General features: G+C 40.7%; 1 protein-coding gene across 1 annotated transcript in view; it reads left to right on the top strand.

The window, feature by feature from the left end:
• Positions 1-21,750, top strand: part of LRRK1 (leucine rich repeat kinase 1) — a 134,655-nt gene that overhangs the window by 21,808 nt on the left and 91,097 nt on the right. The window contains exon 3 of the mRNA XM_052659683.1: positions 18,603-18,766. Coding sequence (XP_052515643.1) covers positions 18,603-18,766 — 164 coding nt within the window. The remainder of the gene's footprint in view (positions 1-18,602; positions 18,767-21,750) is intronic.

The following is a 21,750-nucleotide window of genomic DNA, read 5'->3' as shown; positions in this document are numbered from 1 at the left end:
ACTTCCAAGTGAGAGAAGCAAGTTGCAGAACATAATCGTAGTATAATTCATTCATTAAAAAGGAAGAAGAAGAGAAATGAATATTTATGTGAGATCTGGGGTAATCACTCATGGCCTCTATATTCCAAGGAAACTCCAGCCTGGAATCTTAAAATCATAAAGCAGCTTAGATCTTTACTTAAGTTTTTTGAAAGAACATCCACGAGGAATTCCATTTAAAGCACGCGGCCAAACCTCTGAACTCCTTTGCCCAGATCTTTCCCAGAAGTTCACAAAATGCAGCTTCTGTCCTCAGTCTCTAATCTTGTACTCTCAAGAGACCTCCCAGGCATTTCCCCCAGAGTCAGCTTGTCTTGTCTTGGTGAGAGTCTGTATCCGTCTGCCTGCCCTGCTTCTGCCCTTTCCAGTGCAGACACTGCAGCACCCTGCCCTGCCTGCCCTGCACCAGTAAGGCCTTCCAGATGCTACCTAGGAGGATGAGGAGATGGAGGCAGGACATCTGCTTGCAGCTTCTCTCCCCAACATCAGTACTTCTGGATGCACTGAGACTGCAGATGGGCATGAGGAGGATCCTTGGCAGTGACCCCTAGGCGGGCACAGGGGCTGGGATGAAGGGAGGGGCGTCTCCCTCTTCCGGGAACCAGTATCGCTTTCTGGTCAGACTCAAGCCAAGCACAAGTGCTGTACTTCCTTCTGCCGCACTGTGCCGAGCTGCCTCTTGGGGGCATAATTCAGATTCCTCACTTGCCCTCTGCTGAGCTAGTCTGCCTTCCCAGCTCTAGGATGGGGTGAGCAGACCCAGCACATAGGGTCACTGGAGGCTGGCATGTCCTGCGCCCTACCCCGGAGAGAGATAATGGGAACTGCCCTGAGAATCACAGAGCAATAGGAGATGACCCCCCAGTATAGAGAACTCTTTCTCTCTCCTTACTGCTTCGTAGGGCTCTGTTGTATGGATGTTCCATAGTTTCTGTAGCTAGTTCTCTATGGATGGACACCTAGATTTTTTCCCCTGCAATAGCAATACAATACTAGACATGATTTTGTATTTTTGTCTCATATCTTTTGCATAAATTTCTAAAATACAGAGTGCTGGGCTAAGAGGGAAAATGCAGATGTAATTTTGCTAGGTATTGGTAATTTCCCTCCATGGAGGCTGTGCCATTTTGCATTCCCTCTAGCAAAGTAGGGCAATCCCAAAGAATGTTCAAACTACCACATAATTGTACTCATTTCATATACCAGCAAGGTAATGTTCAAAATCCTTCAAGCTAGGCTTCAGCAGTACGTACATGAACCAAGAGTTTCTCGATGTACAAGCTGGCTTTAGAAAAGGCAAAGGAACCAGAGATCAAATTGCTAGTATCTGTTGGATCATAGAAAAAGCAAGGGAATTCCAGAAAAAAACATCTGCTTCATTGGCTAAGCTAAAGCCTTTAACTGTGTGGATCACAACAAACTGTAGAAAATTCTTAAAGAGACGGGAATACCAGACAACCTTACCTGCCTTCTGAGAAACCTGTATGCAGGTCAAGAAGCTGCAGTTAGAAGCGGACATGGAAGAATGGACTGGCTCCAAATTGGGAAAGGAGTATGACAAGGCTGTATGTTGTCACCCTGCTTATTTAAATTCTATGCAAAATTCTGTGCTTAGTCAATCAGTTGTGTCCAACTATTTGTAACCCCATAGACTCCTCTGTTCATGGGGATTCTCCAGACAAGAATACTGGAGTGAGTGGCCATGCCCTTCTCCAGGGGATCGTCCCAACCCACTGATCAAACCCAGGTCTCCTACATCGCAGGTGGATTCTTTACTGTCTGAGCCACCAGGGAAACCCAAATCAACCATACTTCATTTTTTTTTTTTAAAGTAAAATCTGGAAAGAATACAGCTCCACACTCTAGCTTTTCCAACCTGTCTCATCAATGTGTGTCCCCAGGCTCTAGCTCAGCACATTGTAGGTATTAAGTATTTATAAAATGAGTGAGCAATAAATTAATTTTCAGAAGAGGACCTCAATGTTGGAAAAAATTCATCTTTGTAGCTCTGTATTTCTGCATCTCTTTTCAACTGCTGCTGAATTCGTGGCTGAATTGGTTTCTATTTCCTCTCTGGTTTTTCGTCTAATAAGACAGAATCACAATAAAGGACAGAAATGGTAAGGATCTAACAGAAGAAGAAGAGATTAAGAAGAGGTGGCAAGAATACACGGAAGAACTACACAAAAAAAGATTGTAATGACCTGAATTGCCAAATTCAGACTTAAATGGAAGAAAGTAAGGAAAACCACTAGGCCATTCAGGTATGATCTAAATCAAATCCCTTACAATTATACAGTGGAAGTGACAAATAGATTCAAGGGATTAGATCTGATAGACGGAGGTTTGTAACATTGTACAGGAGGCGGTGATCAAAGCCATCTCCAAGAAAAAGAAATGCAAAAAGGCAAAGTGGTTGTTTGAAGAAGAATTACAAATAGCTGAGGAAAGAAGAACAGCAAAAGGCAAAGGAGAAAATGAAAGATAATACCTATCTGAATACAGAGTTCCAAAGACTAGCAGGAAGAGATAAGAAAGCCTTCCTAAGCGAACAATGTGAAGAAATAAAGGAAAAAAATAGAATGAGAAAGACTAGAGATCTCTTCAAGAAAATTAGAGATATCAAGAGAACATTTCATGCAAAGATGGGTACAGTAAGGACAGAAATGGTATGGGCCTAACAGATGCAGAAAATATAAAGAAGAGTTGGCAAGAATACACAGAAGAGCTATACAAAAAAGATCATAATGACCCAGATAACCACGATGGTGTGATCGCTCATCTAGAGCCAGATATCCTGGAATGTGAAGTCAAGTGGGCCTTAGGAAGCATCACTATGAACAAAGCTAGTGGAGGTGATGGAATTCCAGCTGAGCTATTTCAAATCTGCACTCAATATGCCAGCCAATTTGTAAACTCAGCAGTGGCTACAGGACTGGAAAAGGTCAGCATTCATTCCAATCCCAAAGAAAGGCAATGCCAAAGAATGTTCAAACTACTGCACTATTGCACTCATCTCATATGCTAGCAAAGTAATGCTCAAAATTCTCCAAATGAGGCTTCAAATGTATGTGAATCGAGATCTTCCAGATGTTCAAACTGGATTTAGAAAGGGTAGAGGAACCAGACACCAAATTGCCAATCTCCATTGGATCATAGAGAAAGCAAGACAGTTCCAGAAAAATATCTACTCTGCTTTGTTGACTATGCCAAAGCCTTTGACTGTGTGGATCACAACAAACTGGGGAAAATTCTGAAAGAGATGGGATTATCAGACCACCTGATCTGCCTCCTGAGAAACATATATGCATGTCAAGAAGCAGCAGTTAGAACCAGACATGAAACAATGGACTGGTTCAAAACTGGGAAAGGAGTGCATCAAGGCTATATACTGTGACCCTACTTATTTAACTTATATGCAGAGTACATCATGCAAAATGCCAGGCTGGATGAAGCACAAACTGGAATCAAGATTGCCGGGAGAAATATCAATAACCTCAGATATGCAGAAAACACCACCCTTATGGCAGAAGGCGAAGAGGAACTGAAGATCCTCTTGATAGAAGTGAAAGAGGAGAGTGAAAAAGCTGGCTTAAAACTCAACATTCAAAAAACTAAGATCATGGCATCCGATCCCATCACTTCATGGCAAATAGATGCGAAAACACTGGAAACAGTGAGATTTTATTTTGTTTGGCTCCAAAACCACTGCAGATGGTGATTGCAGCCATGAAATTAAAAGACCCTTGCTCCTTGGATGAAAAGTTATGACAAACCTAGACGGCATATTAAAAAATCAGAGACGTTACTTTTCTGACAAAGGTCCATATAGTCAGACCTACAGTTTTTCCAGTAGTCATGTGTGGATGTGAGAATTGGGTCACAAAAGGCTGAGCACCAAAATTCAAACTGTGGTGTTGGAGAAGACTCTTGAGAGCCCCCTGGACAGCAAGGAGGTCAAACCAGTCAATCCTAAAGGAAATCAATCCTGAATATTCATTGGAAGGACTGATGCTAAAGCTGAAGCTCCAATACCTGGCTACCTGATATGAAGAGCTGAGTCATTAGAAAGGACCCTGATGCTGGGAAAGATTGAAGGAAGTAGAGGAAGGGGAGGATAGAGGATGAGATGGTTGGATGGCATCACTGACTCGATGGACATGAGAGTGAGCAAGCTCTGGGAGATGGTGAAGGAGGGAAGCCTGGCATGCTGCAGTTCATGGGGTCGAAAAGAGTTAGACACGACTGAATGACTGAACAACAACAATCCATGATGGTATGATCACTCACATGCAGCCAGACATCCTGGAGTGTAAAGTCAAGTGGGCCTTAAGGAGGCATTACTACAAACAAAGCTAATGGAGGTGATGGAATTCTAGCTCCACTATTTAAAATCTTAAAAGATGATGTTGTTAAAGGCCTGTGTTCAGTATGTCAGCAAATTTGGAAAATCCAGCAGTGGCCACAGGACTGGAAAATGTGTTTTCATTCCAATCCCAAAGAAGGGCAATATCAAAGAATGTTCAAACTACCGTACAATTGAGCTCATTTAACATGCTAGCAAGGTAATGCACAAAATTCTTCAAGCTAGGCTTCAGCTGTACATGAGCAGAGAACTCTCAGATGTAGAAGCTGAGCTTAGAAAAGGCAGAGGAACCAGAGATCAAATTGCCAGCATTCGTTGGCTCATGAAGAAAACAAGGGAATTTCAGAACAAATCTACTTCTGCTTCACTGACTACACCAAAGCCATTGACTGTGTGGATCATGACAAACTGTGGAAAATTCTTAAAGAGATGGGAATGCCAGACAACCTTACCTATCTCCTGAGAAACCTGTATGCAGGCCAAGAAACAACACTTAGAACTGGACATGGGACAATGGACTGGTTCAAAATTGAAAAAGGAGTTCATCAAGGCTATATGTTGTCACCCTGTTTATTTAACTTCTATGTGGAGTGTATCATGCAAATACCAGGATGGATGAATCACAAGCTGGTGGAATCAAGATAGTCAGGGGAAATATCAACGGCCTCAGATATGCAGATGACCCCACCTTAATGACAGAAAGCGAAGCGGAATTAAAGAGTTTCTTGATGAAGATGAAAGAGGAGAATGAAAAAAACTGGATTAAATATAAACATTCAAAGAATGAAGATCAGGGCATCTGGGCCTATCACTTCATGGCAATTAGATGGGGAAAAAATGAAAAGAGTGGTAGATTTTATTTTCTTTGGCTCCAAAATCACTGTTGATGGTGACTGTGGCCATGAAATTAAAAGATGCTTATTCCTTGGAAGTAAAGTTATGAGACACCTAGACAGTGTATTAAAAAGCAGAGACATCACTTTGTCGACAGTGGTCCATTTAGTCAAAGTATGGCTTTTCCAGTAGTCATGTATGGATGTGAGAGTTGGACTGTGAAGAAGGCTGAGTGCCAAAAAACTGATGCTTTCAAATTGTGGTGTTGGAGAAGAGTCTTGAAAGTCCCTTGAACAACAAAGAGATCAAACCAATCAATCCTTAAGGAAATCAGTCCTGAATGTTCATTGGAAGGACTGATGCTGAAGCTGAAGCACCAACACTTTGGCCAGCTGATATGAAGAGCTGACTCATTGGAAAAGACCCTGATGCTGGGAAAGACTGAGGGCAGGAGAAGGGGGCAACAGAGGATGACATGGTTGGATGGTATCACTGACTCTGTGGACATGAGTTTCAGCAAACTCGGGGAGATACTGGAGGACAGGGAACCCTGGTGTGCTGCAGTCCATGAAGTCACAAAGAGTCTGACACACTGAGTGACTCAAGAATAACAACAGGACAATCATCTCACCTTTTAGTTCCCACATGTTTCCCCGGCACATTATGTTCTGAACAATTGCCCCACGTTTGGTTGGGTGCACTCAGCCTGTGAAGTGAGGAGTCGGACTTTGATGACAGGGCCTATCTGCTCTTAGAAGCTGGGTGGAGGCGCTTTATCTAATCACTCAGAGCACTGGTCACCTGGTGAAAAGTGGTGGTAAGAACCCCTGTGTTGCATGAGTGTTCGGAGGAAGGTGGATGTACGTAGAGTATTTCTTATAGCATCTGGCAGTTCTTAATAATCGGTAACAATTACTGATCTACCAAATGTTATCACAGATCATTTTATTTTTTCTTTTAAAGTCCATGACACCTTTGCCAATTATTGTCCCAGAAAATGTTCTTATTTTCTTTATTCTCAGGGCAACTGTGTCAGGACATGGTGTACCCAAGAGCTGCTTTAGTTTAAATAATACCATCAAAGAACTAGTTCATTAAATCTGAAAGGAGTTAACTTTGGGTTGGATCCATTTTATCTTTGTTATTATTTTCCTTTTCTTAATTGCAAAATCAGTACAAACTTGATGAGAAAGAGGAAAAGATTTTGGGAAACACAGATTAAATTTTTATAAACAAAAATAATAGCCTGTGCTCATTAGAAATCTCCCTTTTCCCCCCAGGCATTTTAATAAGACATCATCTGCAAACCTGGAATAAACTCTTTCAATTTCACTGTGTATGTTCAAATGATTCCAACCTGTTTTCTGTGTTATATATTTTCCCATTTTTTCCTGTGTGCTCCATATTCTGCTCTTTTAGCTTAATATCATATAAGTAATTTTTTTTTTTTTTTACTTAGTTTTCCATGTAATCAGTATTAATGGTTGCATGGTAGTTCCTCATTTTGAAGTATCCTGAGGTCCTACTGGGCCAGCTGGCTCAGATGATAAAGAATCTGCCTGCAATGCAGGAGACCTGGGTTTGATACCTGGGTCAAGAAGATCCCCTAGAAAAGGTAATGGCAACCCACTCCAGTGTTCTTGCCTGGAGAATTCCATGGACAGAGGAGCCCGGCAGGCTACAGTCCATGGGGCTGCAAAGAGTTGGAAACTACTGAGCGGCTAACGCTTCTACTACTTTAGATGGCTCAGGCTGCTATAAAGTTGCCAAAGCCTGGGTGCCTTAAATAGCAGACATTTCTTTCTCACTCCAGGGGCCAGGAAGTCCAGGAGGAGGTGCTGGCAGGTTCTGTTCTCGGCAAGGACCCACCTCCTGGTTGTAGACGCCACCTTTTCATCGTGTCCTCGTGTGAGAGAGAGGATTGAGCGCTCTGTCTCTTCTCAGTTCAGTTCAGTTCAGTAGCTGAGTCGTGTCCGACTCTTGGCGACCCCATGAATCGCAGCACGCCAGGCCTCCCTGTCCATCACCAACTCCCAGAGTTCACTCAGACTCACCTCCATCGAGTCGGTGAAGCCATCCAGCCATCTCATCCTCTGTCGTCCCTTCTCCTTCTGCCCTCAATCCCTCCCAGCATCAGAGTCTTTTCCAATGAGTCAACTCTTCGCATGAGGTGGCCAAAGGACTGGAGTTTCAGCTTTAGCATCATTCCTTCCAAAGAAATCCCAGGGCTGATCTCCTTCAGAATGGACTGGTTGGATCTCCTTGCAGTCCAAGGGACTCTCAAGAGTCTTCTCCAACACCACAGTTCAAAAGCATCAATTCTTCGGTGGTCAGCTTTCTTCACAGTCCAACTCTCACATCCATACATGACTACTAGAGAAACCATAGCCTTGACTAGACGGACCTTAGTCGGCAAGTAATATCTCTGCTTTTGAATATGCTATCTAGGTTGGTCATAACTTTCCTTCCAAGGAGTAAATGTCTTTTAATTTCATGGCTGCAGTCACCATCTGCAGTGATTTTGGAGCCCCCCAAAATAAAGTCTGACACTGTTTCCACTGTTTCCCTATCTATTTCCCGTGAAGTGATGGGACCAGATGCCATGAGCTTCGTTTTCTGAATGTTGAGCTTTAAGCCAACTTTTTCACTCTCCTCTTTCACTTTCATCAAGAGGCTTTTTAGTTCCTCTTCACTTTCTGCCTTAAGTGTGGTGTCATCTGCATATCTGAGGTTATGGATATTTCTCCGGGCAATCTTGATTCCAGCTTGTGCTTCCTCCAGCCCAGCGTTTCTCACGATGTACTCTGCATAGAAGTTAAATAAGCAGGGTGACAATCTACAGCCTGATGTACTCCTTTTCATATTGGGAACCAGTCTGTTGTTCCATGTCTAGTTCTAACTGTTGCTTCCTGACCTGCATATACAGTTACTTTTAGCCTCTTTATTTTCTTTGTATTTTGTAGCTCTGAGAGACATTGGTCTAGGTGCAAGCATTGCAGAACTACAGTAAAGGGTCCCAGGTCCCAGCCTGTCTCAGTAAGGCTTCCCATGACAAATGAACCAATTCCACCACACTCCGGCCAGCAGTAAATGTTAGAGCTTGTTAAATTTTTGACTATATCAGGTAGACATAACATGATATCTTATGAATAGTTGTATCTTTTATTTCTAAAGATAATCACACTGTTATACATGTGATTTCCCTCTGTCCAGCCTGCTCGTAGGTATAACCGCCCATGCCTCTTTTATTAGCAAAAATTCATTTCAGGGATTTGGTGAAAATATCCACAGAGAAATTTCCTATCAGTGCTGGGAGGCTTTGCTGGTGTGAGAAACGTGCAGCCCGCGCGGCTAGAGATCTGCTCCGTGTGAGCCGTGAGCCAGGCCTCTGGCCAAGGCCACCTCTGTCTTTGCTTTCGTTTCTGATGCTGGTCTGATGGCCCAGCCTGATGGAGCTGAGCTCCAGCCATCTGGAGTCGGTGAGGAATTACTGCTGAGGGTCACCCCCGGGGGTCATGTCGCCCTCCACACCCCCAACCTCTGCCTCTTCCCTGAAGAAGTAAAGGGTTGGATTTCACTGTAATGCGACCCAGAGATGAAAAGTGCTGCTGAGGCTAAAACCCTAGAGGGACAGCTGACAAAGAAAGAAGCATCCTTCTCGCTGAAGGCTAGTGAGCCCAGGACTGTGGCGGACGGGCCCCCGCAGTGCCAGGAGGGTGTCCGCTCCAGGGAGGGACAGCCCCTGACCCCAGGATTTGGCCACACAGGGATTTGATGGACAGTGGCACAGGAAGGCCATTGAACAATTATGACCAGGTCAGTCGCAGCCTAGAATTTACTCTTTATTCTGCTGTGAACTCTGGGTTTTTAGATATATTTTTACTTTTTGCTGCTCCATTGATGCAGGTGAATGTAATTTTTTTAAAAGCATGTATTCATGTAAATGGTAGTGTCTTTTCTAGGATACACAGGGGATGCCAGAGATTTTTGAATCAAGAAAGAACATTTGTCTTCTGTCATGCATGCTTTCCTTGATGGGGATGATAGAATTAAGCAGTAGTATAATAAATATATATATGTAAGAGACAAACTGATTTAGAATTGATAGAATTAAAGTCACTTTCATACTACCTCTCCATTGTCCTAGATTCACAGAAAAATAAAAAAGCAGTAGAGAGAGAATTTTAGTTCAACTATGGGTCAGGAGGAATGATTTAACCAATACTGTTCTAGAAGAAAAGGTAAGAATACCTCATTAGGATATAAAGCCAGAACAGATTCAGAATCAGCAGATGAAGGAGGACTAAATGGGGAAGGCCACAATGAACTGTTAGTGAAGTAGCCTGGCTTGTATCACCAGGTATCATTCTGTAACATTTGTGAAATTCTGTTTCATTACTTTCCCAAAATAAAAGAGAAGAATAATTCCTGTTCATTTTCCTATAGTCAAAATAATTTATTTTTCTAAAACCTGAATTACAGAAATAACATTGAGAGGTTGAGTTATTGGCAACTAAAACCATTTATCCTATAAATGTCAGAATATGTAAAACATACAGTGTTACTGAAAGTATTTTTTTTTGTAAATAGATTATTAACTCGAAGTGAAGTAAAGTGAAGTCGCTCAGTTGTGTCCCACTCTTTGCAACCCCATGGACTGTAGCCTACCAGGCCCCTCCCTCCATGGGGTTCTCCAGGCAAGAGTACTGGAGTGGGTTGCCATTTCCTTCTCCAATTAACTTGAAAGTGACTGTCAAAGGCTACGTGATGTTCTGGTTTCATATGTTTTAAAATATTTTTAATAAATTTTCACATAACGAACTTTTGTTTACTGCCCATGACCAGCATATTTAAATACCAGGCCTTATAGATATTAACATTTATCACCCACCCACTCCAGTGTTCTTGCCTGGAGAATCCCAGGGACGGGGGACCCTGATGGGTTGCCGTCTATGGGACTGCACAGAGTCGGACACGACTGAAGCGACTTAGCAGCAGCAGCAGCAGCAGAAGTATGTTCACCTGTCATCGTCACAGCTTATTGGAAATATTTCTTGTATTCTCGAGTAAGTCTGTGTCCTGAATCCATAATGCTAGTCATCCACTACATTTATAGCTTTCCTTCACTAGCTCCTACTTCTACTTACTTCTGATTGTCTCTTTCCCAAAAACAAACAAGCAACACTAATCAAACCTTAAAAATAAAAAATACTATGCTAATGGCTTCCCCTTCTCCTTTTTTTAAAGTTATCTTCTTTACTAAGCATATTAACTTTCAAGTAGGATGCCAGTTGATATATATATGGAATTTTCATTGTTATCTTGGAAAATAACTACACCCATTGTAATAGAGAACAGAAAGGATTTAAAAAAATTTTGACACTGAATCATTCTAATGTTCTACTATTAATTTCCTACTAGTTTTAGTTCTCTGCTACATTAATATTATATTGAAATAGAAAGATAGATAGAAATAGATTGAATAGAACATATTCAGTATATTGAAATAGATTCAATAGATTGAATAGAACATATTCAATATATTGAAATAGATTCAATAGATTGAATAGAACATATTCAATATATTGAAATAGATTCAATATATTGAATATGTTTGGGGGTTGTATTTTGAGTATGAATTTTAAATATGTATGAATAAAATATTTAGAACTGTGATGTTTTACTGTATTAAAGAATATAATTATGGAAATGTTTGATTAATGGGCAAAAATAATCAAATAATCTCAAATAGTATAAATAAATTATCTTGCTCTAAGTTTAAATCAAAGGTCATCAATTCTCAATATAAAAGTTTAGTAGTATTTTTGTAAAAATAAAATTACTATTCAATTCAGTTCAGTCGCTCAGTCATGTCTGACTCTTTGTGACCCCCTGAATTGCAGCACACCAGGCCTCCCTGTCAATCACTATCTCCCGGAGTTCACTCAAACTCACATCCATCGAGTCGGTGATGCCATCTAGCCATCTCATCCTCTGTCGTCCCCTTCTCCTCCTGCCCTCAATCCCTCCCAGCATCAGAGTCTTTTCCAATGAGTCAACTCTTCGCATGAGGTGGCCAAAGTACTGGAGTTTCAGCTTTAGCATCATAAAATTACTATTAAAGTACATATATTTACCTTTAACAAAAGACATTTCATGGTGGGGAAGAGGGTTTCTGCCTTACATGATGTATCTCTGTACTATTTAATTTTTTTTCAATGAGAATGTGTTCTTTTATTGCTTATTTGATTTCTTTAAAATTTTAAATTAAGTCATATGATTCCATTACAGAGACTTTAGGAAATAAAGAAAAATTTTTTCTAATCCTATCTAATTCCCCTCAGCCCATCATTAATACTTAGCATTTTGGTCTTTTTCAATTTAAATAAATGTTCACCCTTCTCTTTACAATTTCAGGAAATTAAATGAAATTGGCAGATTAAATTAAATGTATATGGATTAATTGATATTTTTCCATAATGTCTTTCCAACAGTTTGTTTGGACCAGAACCCCCAGCTCTTGTGTCAGTGACAGTGGACATGTGTTGTCCATGTAACTTAAGAAAATCAGATTCAAACTGAAAAAACCACAGCATTAAAAACAAATATATATATAAATAGAACTGAGCAGAGTGTTTCTAATTACGTCATTTATTCCACATCAGTTCAGTTCAGTTCAGTCGCTCAATCATGTCCGACTCTTGGCGACCCCATGAATCGCAGCACGCCAGGCCTCCCTGTCCATCACCAACTCCCGGAGTTCACTCAGATTCACATCCATCGAGTCAGTGATGCCACCCAGCCATCTCATCCTGTCATCCCCTTCTCCTCCTGCCCCCAATCCCTCCCAGCATCACAGTCTTTTCCAATGAGTCAACTCTTCGCATGAGGTGGCTAAAGTACTGGAGTTTCAGCTTTAGCATCATTCCTTCCAAAGAAATCCCAGGGCTGATCTCCTTCAGAATGGACTGATTGGACCTCCTTGCAGTCCAAGGGACTCTCAAGTCTTTTCCAACACCACAGTTCAAAAGCATCAATTCTTCAGCGCTCAGCTTTCTTCACAGTCCAACTCTCACATCCATACATGACCACTGGAAAAACCATACCCTTGACTAGACGGACCTTTGCTGGCAAAGTAATGTCTCTGCTTTTGAATATGCTATCTAGGTTGGTCATAACTTTCCTTCCAAGGAGTGAGCGTCTTTTAATTTCATGGCTGCAATCACCATCTACAGTGATTTTGGAGTCCCCCCAAATAAAGTCTGACACTGTTTCCACTGTTTCCCCATCTATTTCCCATGAAGTGATGGGACCAGATGCCATGATCTTCGTTTTCTGAATGTTGAGCTTTAACATTGAATGATTTAAAAATCAAGTTAAAGTAAAACCACCCTTGTAATTTCATGTGCATCCCATGTCCTAGGTTCCACCTTGGCAGTGTTGCTTAACTTGGAGTTTCTATTTATGTTCCTAAGGTGAACAGAAGAGGTCACTTTATTCCTAATCTGAAGAGAAGAAGTTACTTTATGCCTTTGTACACACCTGTCTTTTATGGAGCTAAGGGGGATGTTTAATTCTGAAAGATGAGCAGTGACGTGACTAAGTGCCCCTTCTGATGGCTGCTGCTGCTGTGTATTCTGCCTTCTTGCCCCGCCAAAGGCTTCTCCCCCCAGTGGCTTCCCTCCTTCTCCCTGCCTGTGGGGCTCAAATGTCTCAGGGTCTCTGATTATTAATAATTAATGAGGATTCTCTTTTACATGGTAGTAAATTTAAAGTCTTTTACAGGGTAGTATTTTACATGGTAGTGTATATATCAGTGCCAGTTTCTCAAATAGATGGCTAGTGGGAAGATGCTGTATAACATAGAGAGCCAAGCCTGGCACTCTGTGATGACCTAGCGGGGCGGGTGGAAGGGAGAACTAAGAGGGAGGGGATATATATATGTGTGTGTATATATATATATATATTTAGTTATTACTGATTCACATTGTTATATGGCAGAAAACAACATGATATTGTAAAGCAATTATCTTCTAATTAAAAATAAAAAGAAATGACATAAGATGATAATTCTAACTAAAAGAGATAAATGAGAGAAATAAGAAATTGCCGGGGTCTAGCCCCAGTGGATCCAGGGTGATTCGAAGGTGGGGGGACGGCGTCGGTATCTTTGGAAAAATACATATTTAATTACAGATATATAGAGAGATTAGAAACGGATAGTGTAGTAGGAAGATCAGTGGATAAAAGAGGCTGAATAACTTGGATTACGTGGAATAGCATCCATGCTTAGATGGGAATTCAGCCAGAAAAATGAGGAGCAAGAAAGAACGACATGGGGGAATCAGTCTTTCCGGAAACTGATACGATTTCTTTATTTTTGGCTTTGCTTATATACCTTTTGTTACATATAGGGATGAATACAGAGTCACGCAGGGGTCAGCAGTCCTGACCTTTATCAAAATCAGGTGCTTCACATAAATGTATAAAAAAAGGTCTTAGGGATATTACATCATCTTCTGGCCATGAGTGAGACCTGCTGACATTTTATGATCCTTTCTTTCTGATAACCAAAAAACTTATTTCTTCCAAAGGTGTTTTTTCTTAAACCAGGCACCACCATCCAAATAAAGTTACATTCCTATAGGGTGAGGGTGTAGTGAGTTACAATCAAGAAAGGAATTTATTTAACCCAAGGGTAACATGATTACTCTTAAGGGTTAATACTTATTTCTCCTATATGCTTAAAGGTTAATACTTATTTCTCCTATATGTTAGTTATATTCAGTATAAGGGTAGGGAACATGGAGATTTAGCAGCAAACATCAGCCCAACAAATGAAAATCCTTTCACCAATGCTCCCCTTAAGATCTATTTAGTCTTAAGATAGTGATAAAGTTACATTTTTACATAGCAAGGACACAGTGATTTATAACAAAGTACAGTGATCTATTACAAAAGAGAAAATCCATTAACTCAAAAAGTCTAGTATCGCTAACATCAAAAACTACTATATTTCCTTTTCTATAGTCCAAATACATTGATTAATATATTCCCAGGTGCCTAAGGATATGGAGGCCTGGTGGCAATCATTGACTCAACCAGAAGAAAAAGCCCTATGCTAATTAAGACTCTCAAAATACTCCAAAGCTCTCTGCTGTTTATGGTTGAGAGGTAGTAAACAATCATGTGCGTAGTGGCAGGAGTATGGATGATCCTGTCACACAAGCTAGTCTGTCAGCAGAGAGGTTTGACCTGAGACATCCTTGTCCCACCCAGAGCAGGGAATTAGCAGCAATTATTGACACAACAAATGAAAAACCCATCACCAATATAATTCCTAACCAACCCACTATACTAATAATTTCTAACTCCCCAAAAGAATTTGCCTTTAGTAAGTCTAAAACATCTCGTGTCTCTCAGGTTGGGAGGCTGTAAACAATCACATGTGGCCGGATGAACCTATACAGGTGAGCTAGATAACCTTCAGAGGAGACCGTAAGCTGAAACACTCTTGTCACGCCCAGGAATTTTTATTGCCTTGGAGCTGCACGTTAACTCCTTCTCCAAGAGAGAAATGGTTATGGGGGAGAGCCCCCCATAAAGTCAGAGGTGTAGGTGAGAGCATAAAACAAACTCTGGTTTTGGGGTAGATGCTCGGGAACAGGGGGTTTCCTGAGGCTTGATCACGCCTTTGCATATGCCAAGCCTCCTTCCTCATGACCTTTGCCATGGGTGGAGTTCCTCACGCTGGCCCCCGGCAAGAAATGGTAAATAAAAGTTAACTACAAATATAAAAAAATAATAGATAATGAGGATTGTTAGTGTGTGTTGAGACGTGAAACTGCCTTGAATTGTGTGTGTTTAGCCACATCTGACTCTTTGCGGTCCCATGGACAGTAGTCCACCAGGCTCCTCTGTCCATGGGATTTTCCAAGCAAGAATACTGGAGTGGGGTGCCATTTCCTTTTCCAGGGAATCTTCCCAATATCCTGCATCTCTTGTGTCTCCAGCTTTGGCAGGCAGATTCTATACCACTAGTGCCACCTGGCAAGCTGCCTAACATGTAACCTCTTACACACTATACCCTTTTCTGATTCCTCTTTCTAAAAATACACAGCCAAAACCCAGTAAACTCCATTTAAGCACAGCAGTCTTGCATTCATGTTTTGGGAAGGGTGCAGATTGTGAGTGATGCTCCTGAAATCCACTTAACGTGGGTTTTCAGAATGGCTGTCTTGGAAACAGTCATGGCTTAGAGTGAGCTATAAAGACTCTGAATGGTATCAAGGACCTTTACTGCAAGCAGTTTGTCTTTCCCTTTCTCCCCAGGCAGGATTTTTCTGCACTGGCGGTGGAACTAGTTCAGTATGCCGTATGGCAGGCCTTGCATTTAGGGTACGTTATTCTGATTTACTTCTCCCAAGACTTTGTTGTGAAAAGTTTTGAACATACAGTAAAACTGAGAGGATTGAACTCTGTATGCCCATATACCCACCACCGAAATTCTACCATTAACACTTTCTGAAATTACTCTCATTTCTATCCATCTCTCTGTTCTTCTGTCCACCTATCAATCTGTTATTATTAATGCATCTCAAATTAAGTTGGAAATATCTGTACTTTTCACCCTCAAATACTTTAGTATTCATTTTATTCGCTATAGTTTAATATTGTTTATAATTTTTAGATAAAATTTATATAAAGAAAATGTACATAGCTTCATTGGACTATTTGATAAGTTTTGACAAAAACCAGCACCTGTATACTGAAAAGGTCACCAAGATATAAAACCATGCCCAAATGATTTCCTGGTGCCCCCTTTCTGGTAAACTTCATGCCCACCCTCAGGAACCACTGTTCTGATTTTTCCCCCACCATAGATCAGAACAGCATATAAATGGGATCATTTTATGAAGTCATTCTTTCATTCAGCAGTGTGTTTTTAGATTCCCATCAATCATTTAATGGATCAGCAGTTTATTCCTTTTGATTGCTGCGTAGTCACTATACTATGGGAGTTATTTATTGAATTCCTTTTGATGAACACTTTTACAGTTTGAAAATGCCATGAATGGCATTTAATATAAACATTATTGGATATATTTTTAGACATATTTTCTCGGGTAAATATCTAAGAATAGAATAAGGGAGTCATAGGATAGGTGTGTACTTAGTTTCGTAAGGAACCACTAGACTTCTTTCCAAAGTGGTTGTACAATTTTAGATGCAGCCAATAAGGTATGAGTGTTCTGGTTTCTCCATATCCTCACCAAGTATTGTCAGTCTGTTTAAATTTTACTGACTTTTGTGGGATTGTAGTGGTGTTTAATTTTCATTTCCCTGATGACTAATGAAATTGAGCTTTTTGAATCTCTTCTGCTATTCAAATCTTTGCTTGTTTTTAATGGATTGTTTGTCCTTTATCACCAGGTTAGAGGAGTTCTTCCTGTTTTCTGAATACTACTCATTTTTTGGGTGTATGTTTTGCGAATATTTTTTTCCAGTATGTAACTTGCCTACGCATTGTCAAATGGTAAATAGTTTTTAAATGGTTGATCAACCTTCTGGTGAGCATAAGTTTTAAATTTTGTTGAAGTCTAATTAGTAATTGTTTCCTTTTATGTTTATTACTTTCTGTGTCCCATCTAAGAAAGCTTTGCCTACTCTGAAGTCATAAAAATGTCCTCCTATGATATTTTTTCCTAGAAGCACTACGGTTTTAACCTTTATGTTTAAATCCATGATCCATTTCAAAGTAATTTTTGTGTGTGGTGAGAAGTAGGAGTCAGAGTCCCTTTTTATTTAATGATGTCCAGTTGTCCCAGCACGATTTATTGAAAAAATTTTTGCTTTTCTCATTGTGTTGGCACCCTTATCAAAAATTAATTGGATGTACAAGTATGAGTCTATTTCTCAACAGAAAGTTGAGAAGCTATTCTGTTCCACAGATAAATTTGTATATACTAGTAGCTAACTGCTTTGATTATTACGTAGTTTTATGTAAGACTTGAAATCAAGTACTGTAGATCCTCCAACTCTTATTTTTCAAGATTGTTTGGGGTAACTCCTTTGAATTTTTGAACAAATTTGAGGATCAGGTTGTCAATTTTATCCCCCTCAAATCCTATTGGAATTATGGTTGGGATTATATTGAATCTATAGATAAAATTGGAGAGAATTGAGACTTAATAATATTGATTGTTTTAATCCATGAACATGAGATGTCTTTCCATTTGTATAGGTCTTATTTAACTTCTCTCAGCAACATTTATAGTTTTCAGGGTATAGATCTTATCCATCATTTTAAAAATTTATTTCTAAACATGTAATTTTTATCCTATTGTAAATAGATTTTGAAAAAACTTTGTTCCAAATGTTAGCTGCTGTAATGTGGTTTGCTTTTGTGATGTGAATGTTTGGAAGGCAACCTTCCTCATCATTTACATTTTTACATGAAAAAAAAGCCCGTTTTTTCATCTCTTCAAAGAGATGGAGTGGGGTTAGCCCCAGCCTAAGAGCTGGTGAACCAAACACCAGTCACGGTTTGCCTCTTACAAGCTGTGTGAACTTGGCCAAGAATGATTTTCGAATTCTGTCCCCATTTCTGCTGCCACTTAACACAATCAAAATGTAACTACTCATTCATTGCAGTCTTTTCTATGATAGAGACAGAGCTTTAGACTGTGGTTCAGTAACACATTTGCAAATCTAGTAGGAACCTTGAATTTTCTTCCCAGAGAAATGTGCGCACACACGCATACACATACATGCATAGTTTTCTGTGCAACTTTAGGATGTGCAGGAAGTCTCTGAAGCCTTCTGGGATCTATAGACTGCTAATTATAAAGCTGTTCTAGAGTGGGAGCTCCAAGGGCTGTCTGGTTTCACATCTGTGTCTTCAGACCCAGCAAGTATGGAGTGAGGGCTGCCACTCTAAATCCCATGCCTTTGTGGCATTTTCCAGGCAGAGAGGGTCGAGATTTCCACACGCTCAGGTTTTGACTTGGCCTTTCTTCCTCCACGGGATACCGTGTCCCTCTGAGGGGCATAGCAGTGGGGCAGTTGGTGGTGATGTTGGTGAGGCCAGACTGCCAGGCAGCTGCCCTGGGGGACCTGAACCCACTCTCCAGGCATTGTCTCACTCCAGAATCTTCCAGCCTCCCCGCGCCTTCACCTCTGGCTCCATGCAGAAAGTGCCGCCACAGGGGGCAGGTGCTGAAGCTGGCTGTGCTGGGTGAGAGTGGTGGCATTTCAGAGCAGCCCTCTCTGGCTAAAGCACATCCTGCTCTCCTGTCCGGTGGTTCCCATAAGCAGCACTGGCGGTGGAGATGATGTCGTGTGTGCACCTCTGTTCACCCAGGTGCTGGGGACATGGGCAGCAAACTCTCCATGCCAGGCGGTGAGCCCATAGTGCAGAGCCCCAGGACAGAAGGCATTCATGCTGCATACAGGCGAGGAGACGTCAGCAGAGCCCAGCATCTGCTCCGAGAAGCTTGTGACGAGAGCACATCCCAGCTGGAAAAGGTAAGGTCTATGCCAGCCCTTCTTGCCAGAACTGGGGACCCTGGTTGAGTGAAGGTTATCACGAAAATTATTTTCTTGTTATCATTATAATAATGAGGATATTTCCTGGGTTCTGAATACCTTGTTTCTCATGTAAACCTCCTGGTGTCAGTGCTTTCGAGTGGACTGCTCAGCTTGTCGGGTAAGCACACTGCACCATCATTCCCAGGGGCAGGAAGGCGTCACAGAAAGGAAAAGGACAAAATTGACAATCAAGGGTTTAACCTAATACAGTCTTTTATACTTTCTTCCACTATAAAATAGCACATGTGCAAACTGAAAAATTTAAAAACATATAACAGTAAAGGGAAAAAGAACCAAAGTTAATCATCCAAACAATCCCACTGAGCATTTTTGGTATACTCTGTTCCGAGTTGCTGGTCTGAACGTTCGTTTTTTGTTTTTATTGTCTCTAACACAGATACAGTCTTACTGATGTATAGTTTTGCATACTGCTCTCTCTTACCTAATATCACATGAACCATTTTCTGTATGACTGTAGGTTCCTTATGTGCACCACCTTCGGTGGATACATGACATTTCATCTGGTAGAGACACTCTCATTTATCTGGCTGTTCCTTTTGGTTAGATATTTGGATTGTTTCTAATTTTTATTACTTTAAATAATACTATACTGAATGTTTTTTTGCCTAATCGTTTTCTTATTATCAGCTATTTTCTTCACTTAGGTAGATTTGCAAAAATTGAGAATGTGGGTAAGAGCCTTTTTAAAATTTTGAAACATATGCCGAACTTTTTCCAAAAGCTTGTAGAGACCAACCCTCTTGCTGGCCTACAGCTTGGGAAGATCATTGCCATGTTCTGGTCCTTGTGGGAAATTCTTATTGGCTGTAAACCAAGAGAGCACTTTATTGATGTTTTGTCTGCAATACTTTGATTAGCACAGGTTTAAGGTCTTCATTTAATTAATAGTTGGAAATAGCTCAGTTACTAAACCTCCAGCCTGTTCTCAAAGTTGTAAGATAATTTTTGGGGGGAAATGGTCAAGTTCAGTGTGCTTGATAATTATTGAGAAGAGAGCATTTTTGGAAAATTCTCCAAGCAAGGCTTCAGCAGTATGTGAACCAAGAACTTCCAGATGTCCAAGCTGGATTTAGACAAGGCAGAGGAACCAGAGATCAAATTGCCAACATCTGTTGGATCATAGAAAAAGCAAGAGAATTCCAGAAAAACATCTTCCTCATTGACTATGCCAAAGTCTTTGACTGTGTGGATCACAGCAAACTGGAAAACTCTTAAAAACATGGGAATATTAAACCACCTGGTCTGCCTCCTGAGAAATCAATATGTAGGTCAAGAAGTAATAGTTAGCACTGGACACGGAACAACAGACTGGCTCCAAATCAGGAAAAGAAGGACGTCAAGGCTGTATATTGTCACCCTGCTTATTTAACTTATATGCAGAGTACATCATGAGAAACACTGGGCTGGATGAAGCACGGGCTGAAATCTAGATTGCCAGGAGAAATGTCAATAACCTCAGATAGGCAGATGATACCACGCTTATGGCTGAAAGTGAAGAGGAACTGAAGAGCCTTTTGATGAATGTGAAAGAGGAGAGTGAAAAAGTTTGCTTTAAACTTAACATTCAAAAAACTAAAGTTATGGCATCTGGTCCCAGCACTTCATGGCAAATAGATGGGGAAACAAGGGAAACAGTGACAGACTATTTTCTTGGGCTCCAAAATCACTGCAGATGGTGACTGTAGCCATGAAATTAAAAGACACTTGCTCCTTGGAAGAAAAGTTATGACCAACCTAGAGACATTAAAAGGTAGAGACATTACTTTGCCAACAAAGGTCCATCTAGTCAAAGCTATGGTTTTTCCAGTAGTCATGTATGGATGTGAGAGTTGGACTGTGAAGAAAGCTGAGTGCTGAAGAACTGATGCTTTTGAACTGTGGTGTTGGAGAAGACTCTTGAGAATCCCTTGGACTGCAAGGAGATCAAACCATTCAATTCAAAATGCAGTAAGTCCTGAATTATTCATTGGAAAGACTGATATTGAACTGAAGCTCCAATACTGTGGCCACCTGATGCGAAGAATTGACTCATTGGAAATGACCTGATGCTGGGAAAGATAGAAGGCAGGAGAGGAGAAGGGGACAACAGAGGATGAGATGCTTGGATGGCATGACCAACTCAATGGACATGAGTTTGAGCAAGCTCCAGGAGTTGGTGATAGACAGGGAAGTCTGACGTGCTGCAGTCCATGAGGTCACAAATAGTCGGATGTAACTGAGTGACTGAACTGAACAGCATTTTTGATTCCTCCCATTATGAATTAACAGTATATGTGGTCAAAACCTCTCTTCTTATGGGAGAACTGGAGCAGGTCAAAGTTGTTGGCCCATCGTTTGTGGCCTGGGGATTGTAAGCGGGGACTCAAGAAGCAACAGTCCAAAGTGTTACCCACAGAGCAGTCGCACTGCCTGGGACCTTTTCCCAAATGGAACTCCAGACTGCCGTCACACAGAACTTCCCATTGAACCTGCACCTCTGGCATCTCCTGCATTGGCAGGCAGTTTCTTTACCACTAGCACCACCTGAGAAGGCATGTTTAAGTCCAGACGTCAGCAAATTCAGTTTCATGGTGTATATACTATTGCTCTCCTCTGCTGTTTCTTTTTTTTCCCCTTTTACTTTGTATTGAAAGTAGACCAGATAATTCTCTAATAAATATTTGTATTGTTAATTTGTATATGATGAGGATATATATATATATATAACTATATAATATAATTTGTTAACAAATCTGAACCTGAGACGAAAGTGAAAACTTTTGGCAGAACAATGATGCTGTTCCAAAGAAATAGAATATGAGACACTCAGAAGGGCAAGTTTTCTAGAAGTAGCATTAAAAAACTAAACAAAAACAGGTAAACTTTCCTTAATTCTTAGTTTTTAAAATTATGATAGTTTT

The sequence above is a fragment of the Budorcas taxicolor genome, chromosome 21 (genome assembly GCF_023091745.1).
Source record: "Budorcas taxicolor isolate Tak-1 chromosome 21, Takin1.1, whole genome shotgun sequence".
In the NCBI taxonomy this organism is placed as follows: Eukaryota; Metazoa; Chordata; class Mammalia; order Artiodactyla; family Bovidae; genus Budorcas; species Budorcas taxicolor.
The sequence above is the reverse complement of the archived record's forward strand: the minus strand, read 5'-3'. Positions and strand labels throughout refer to the sequence as shown.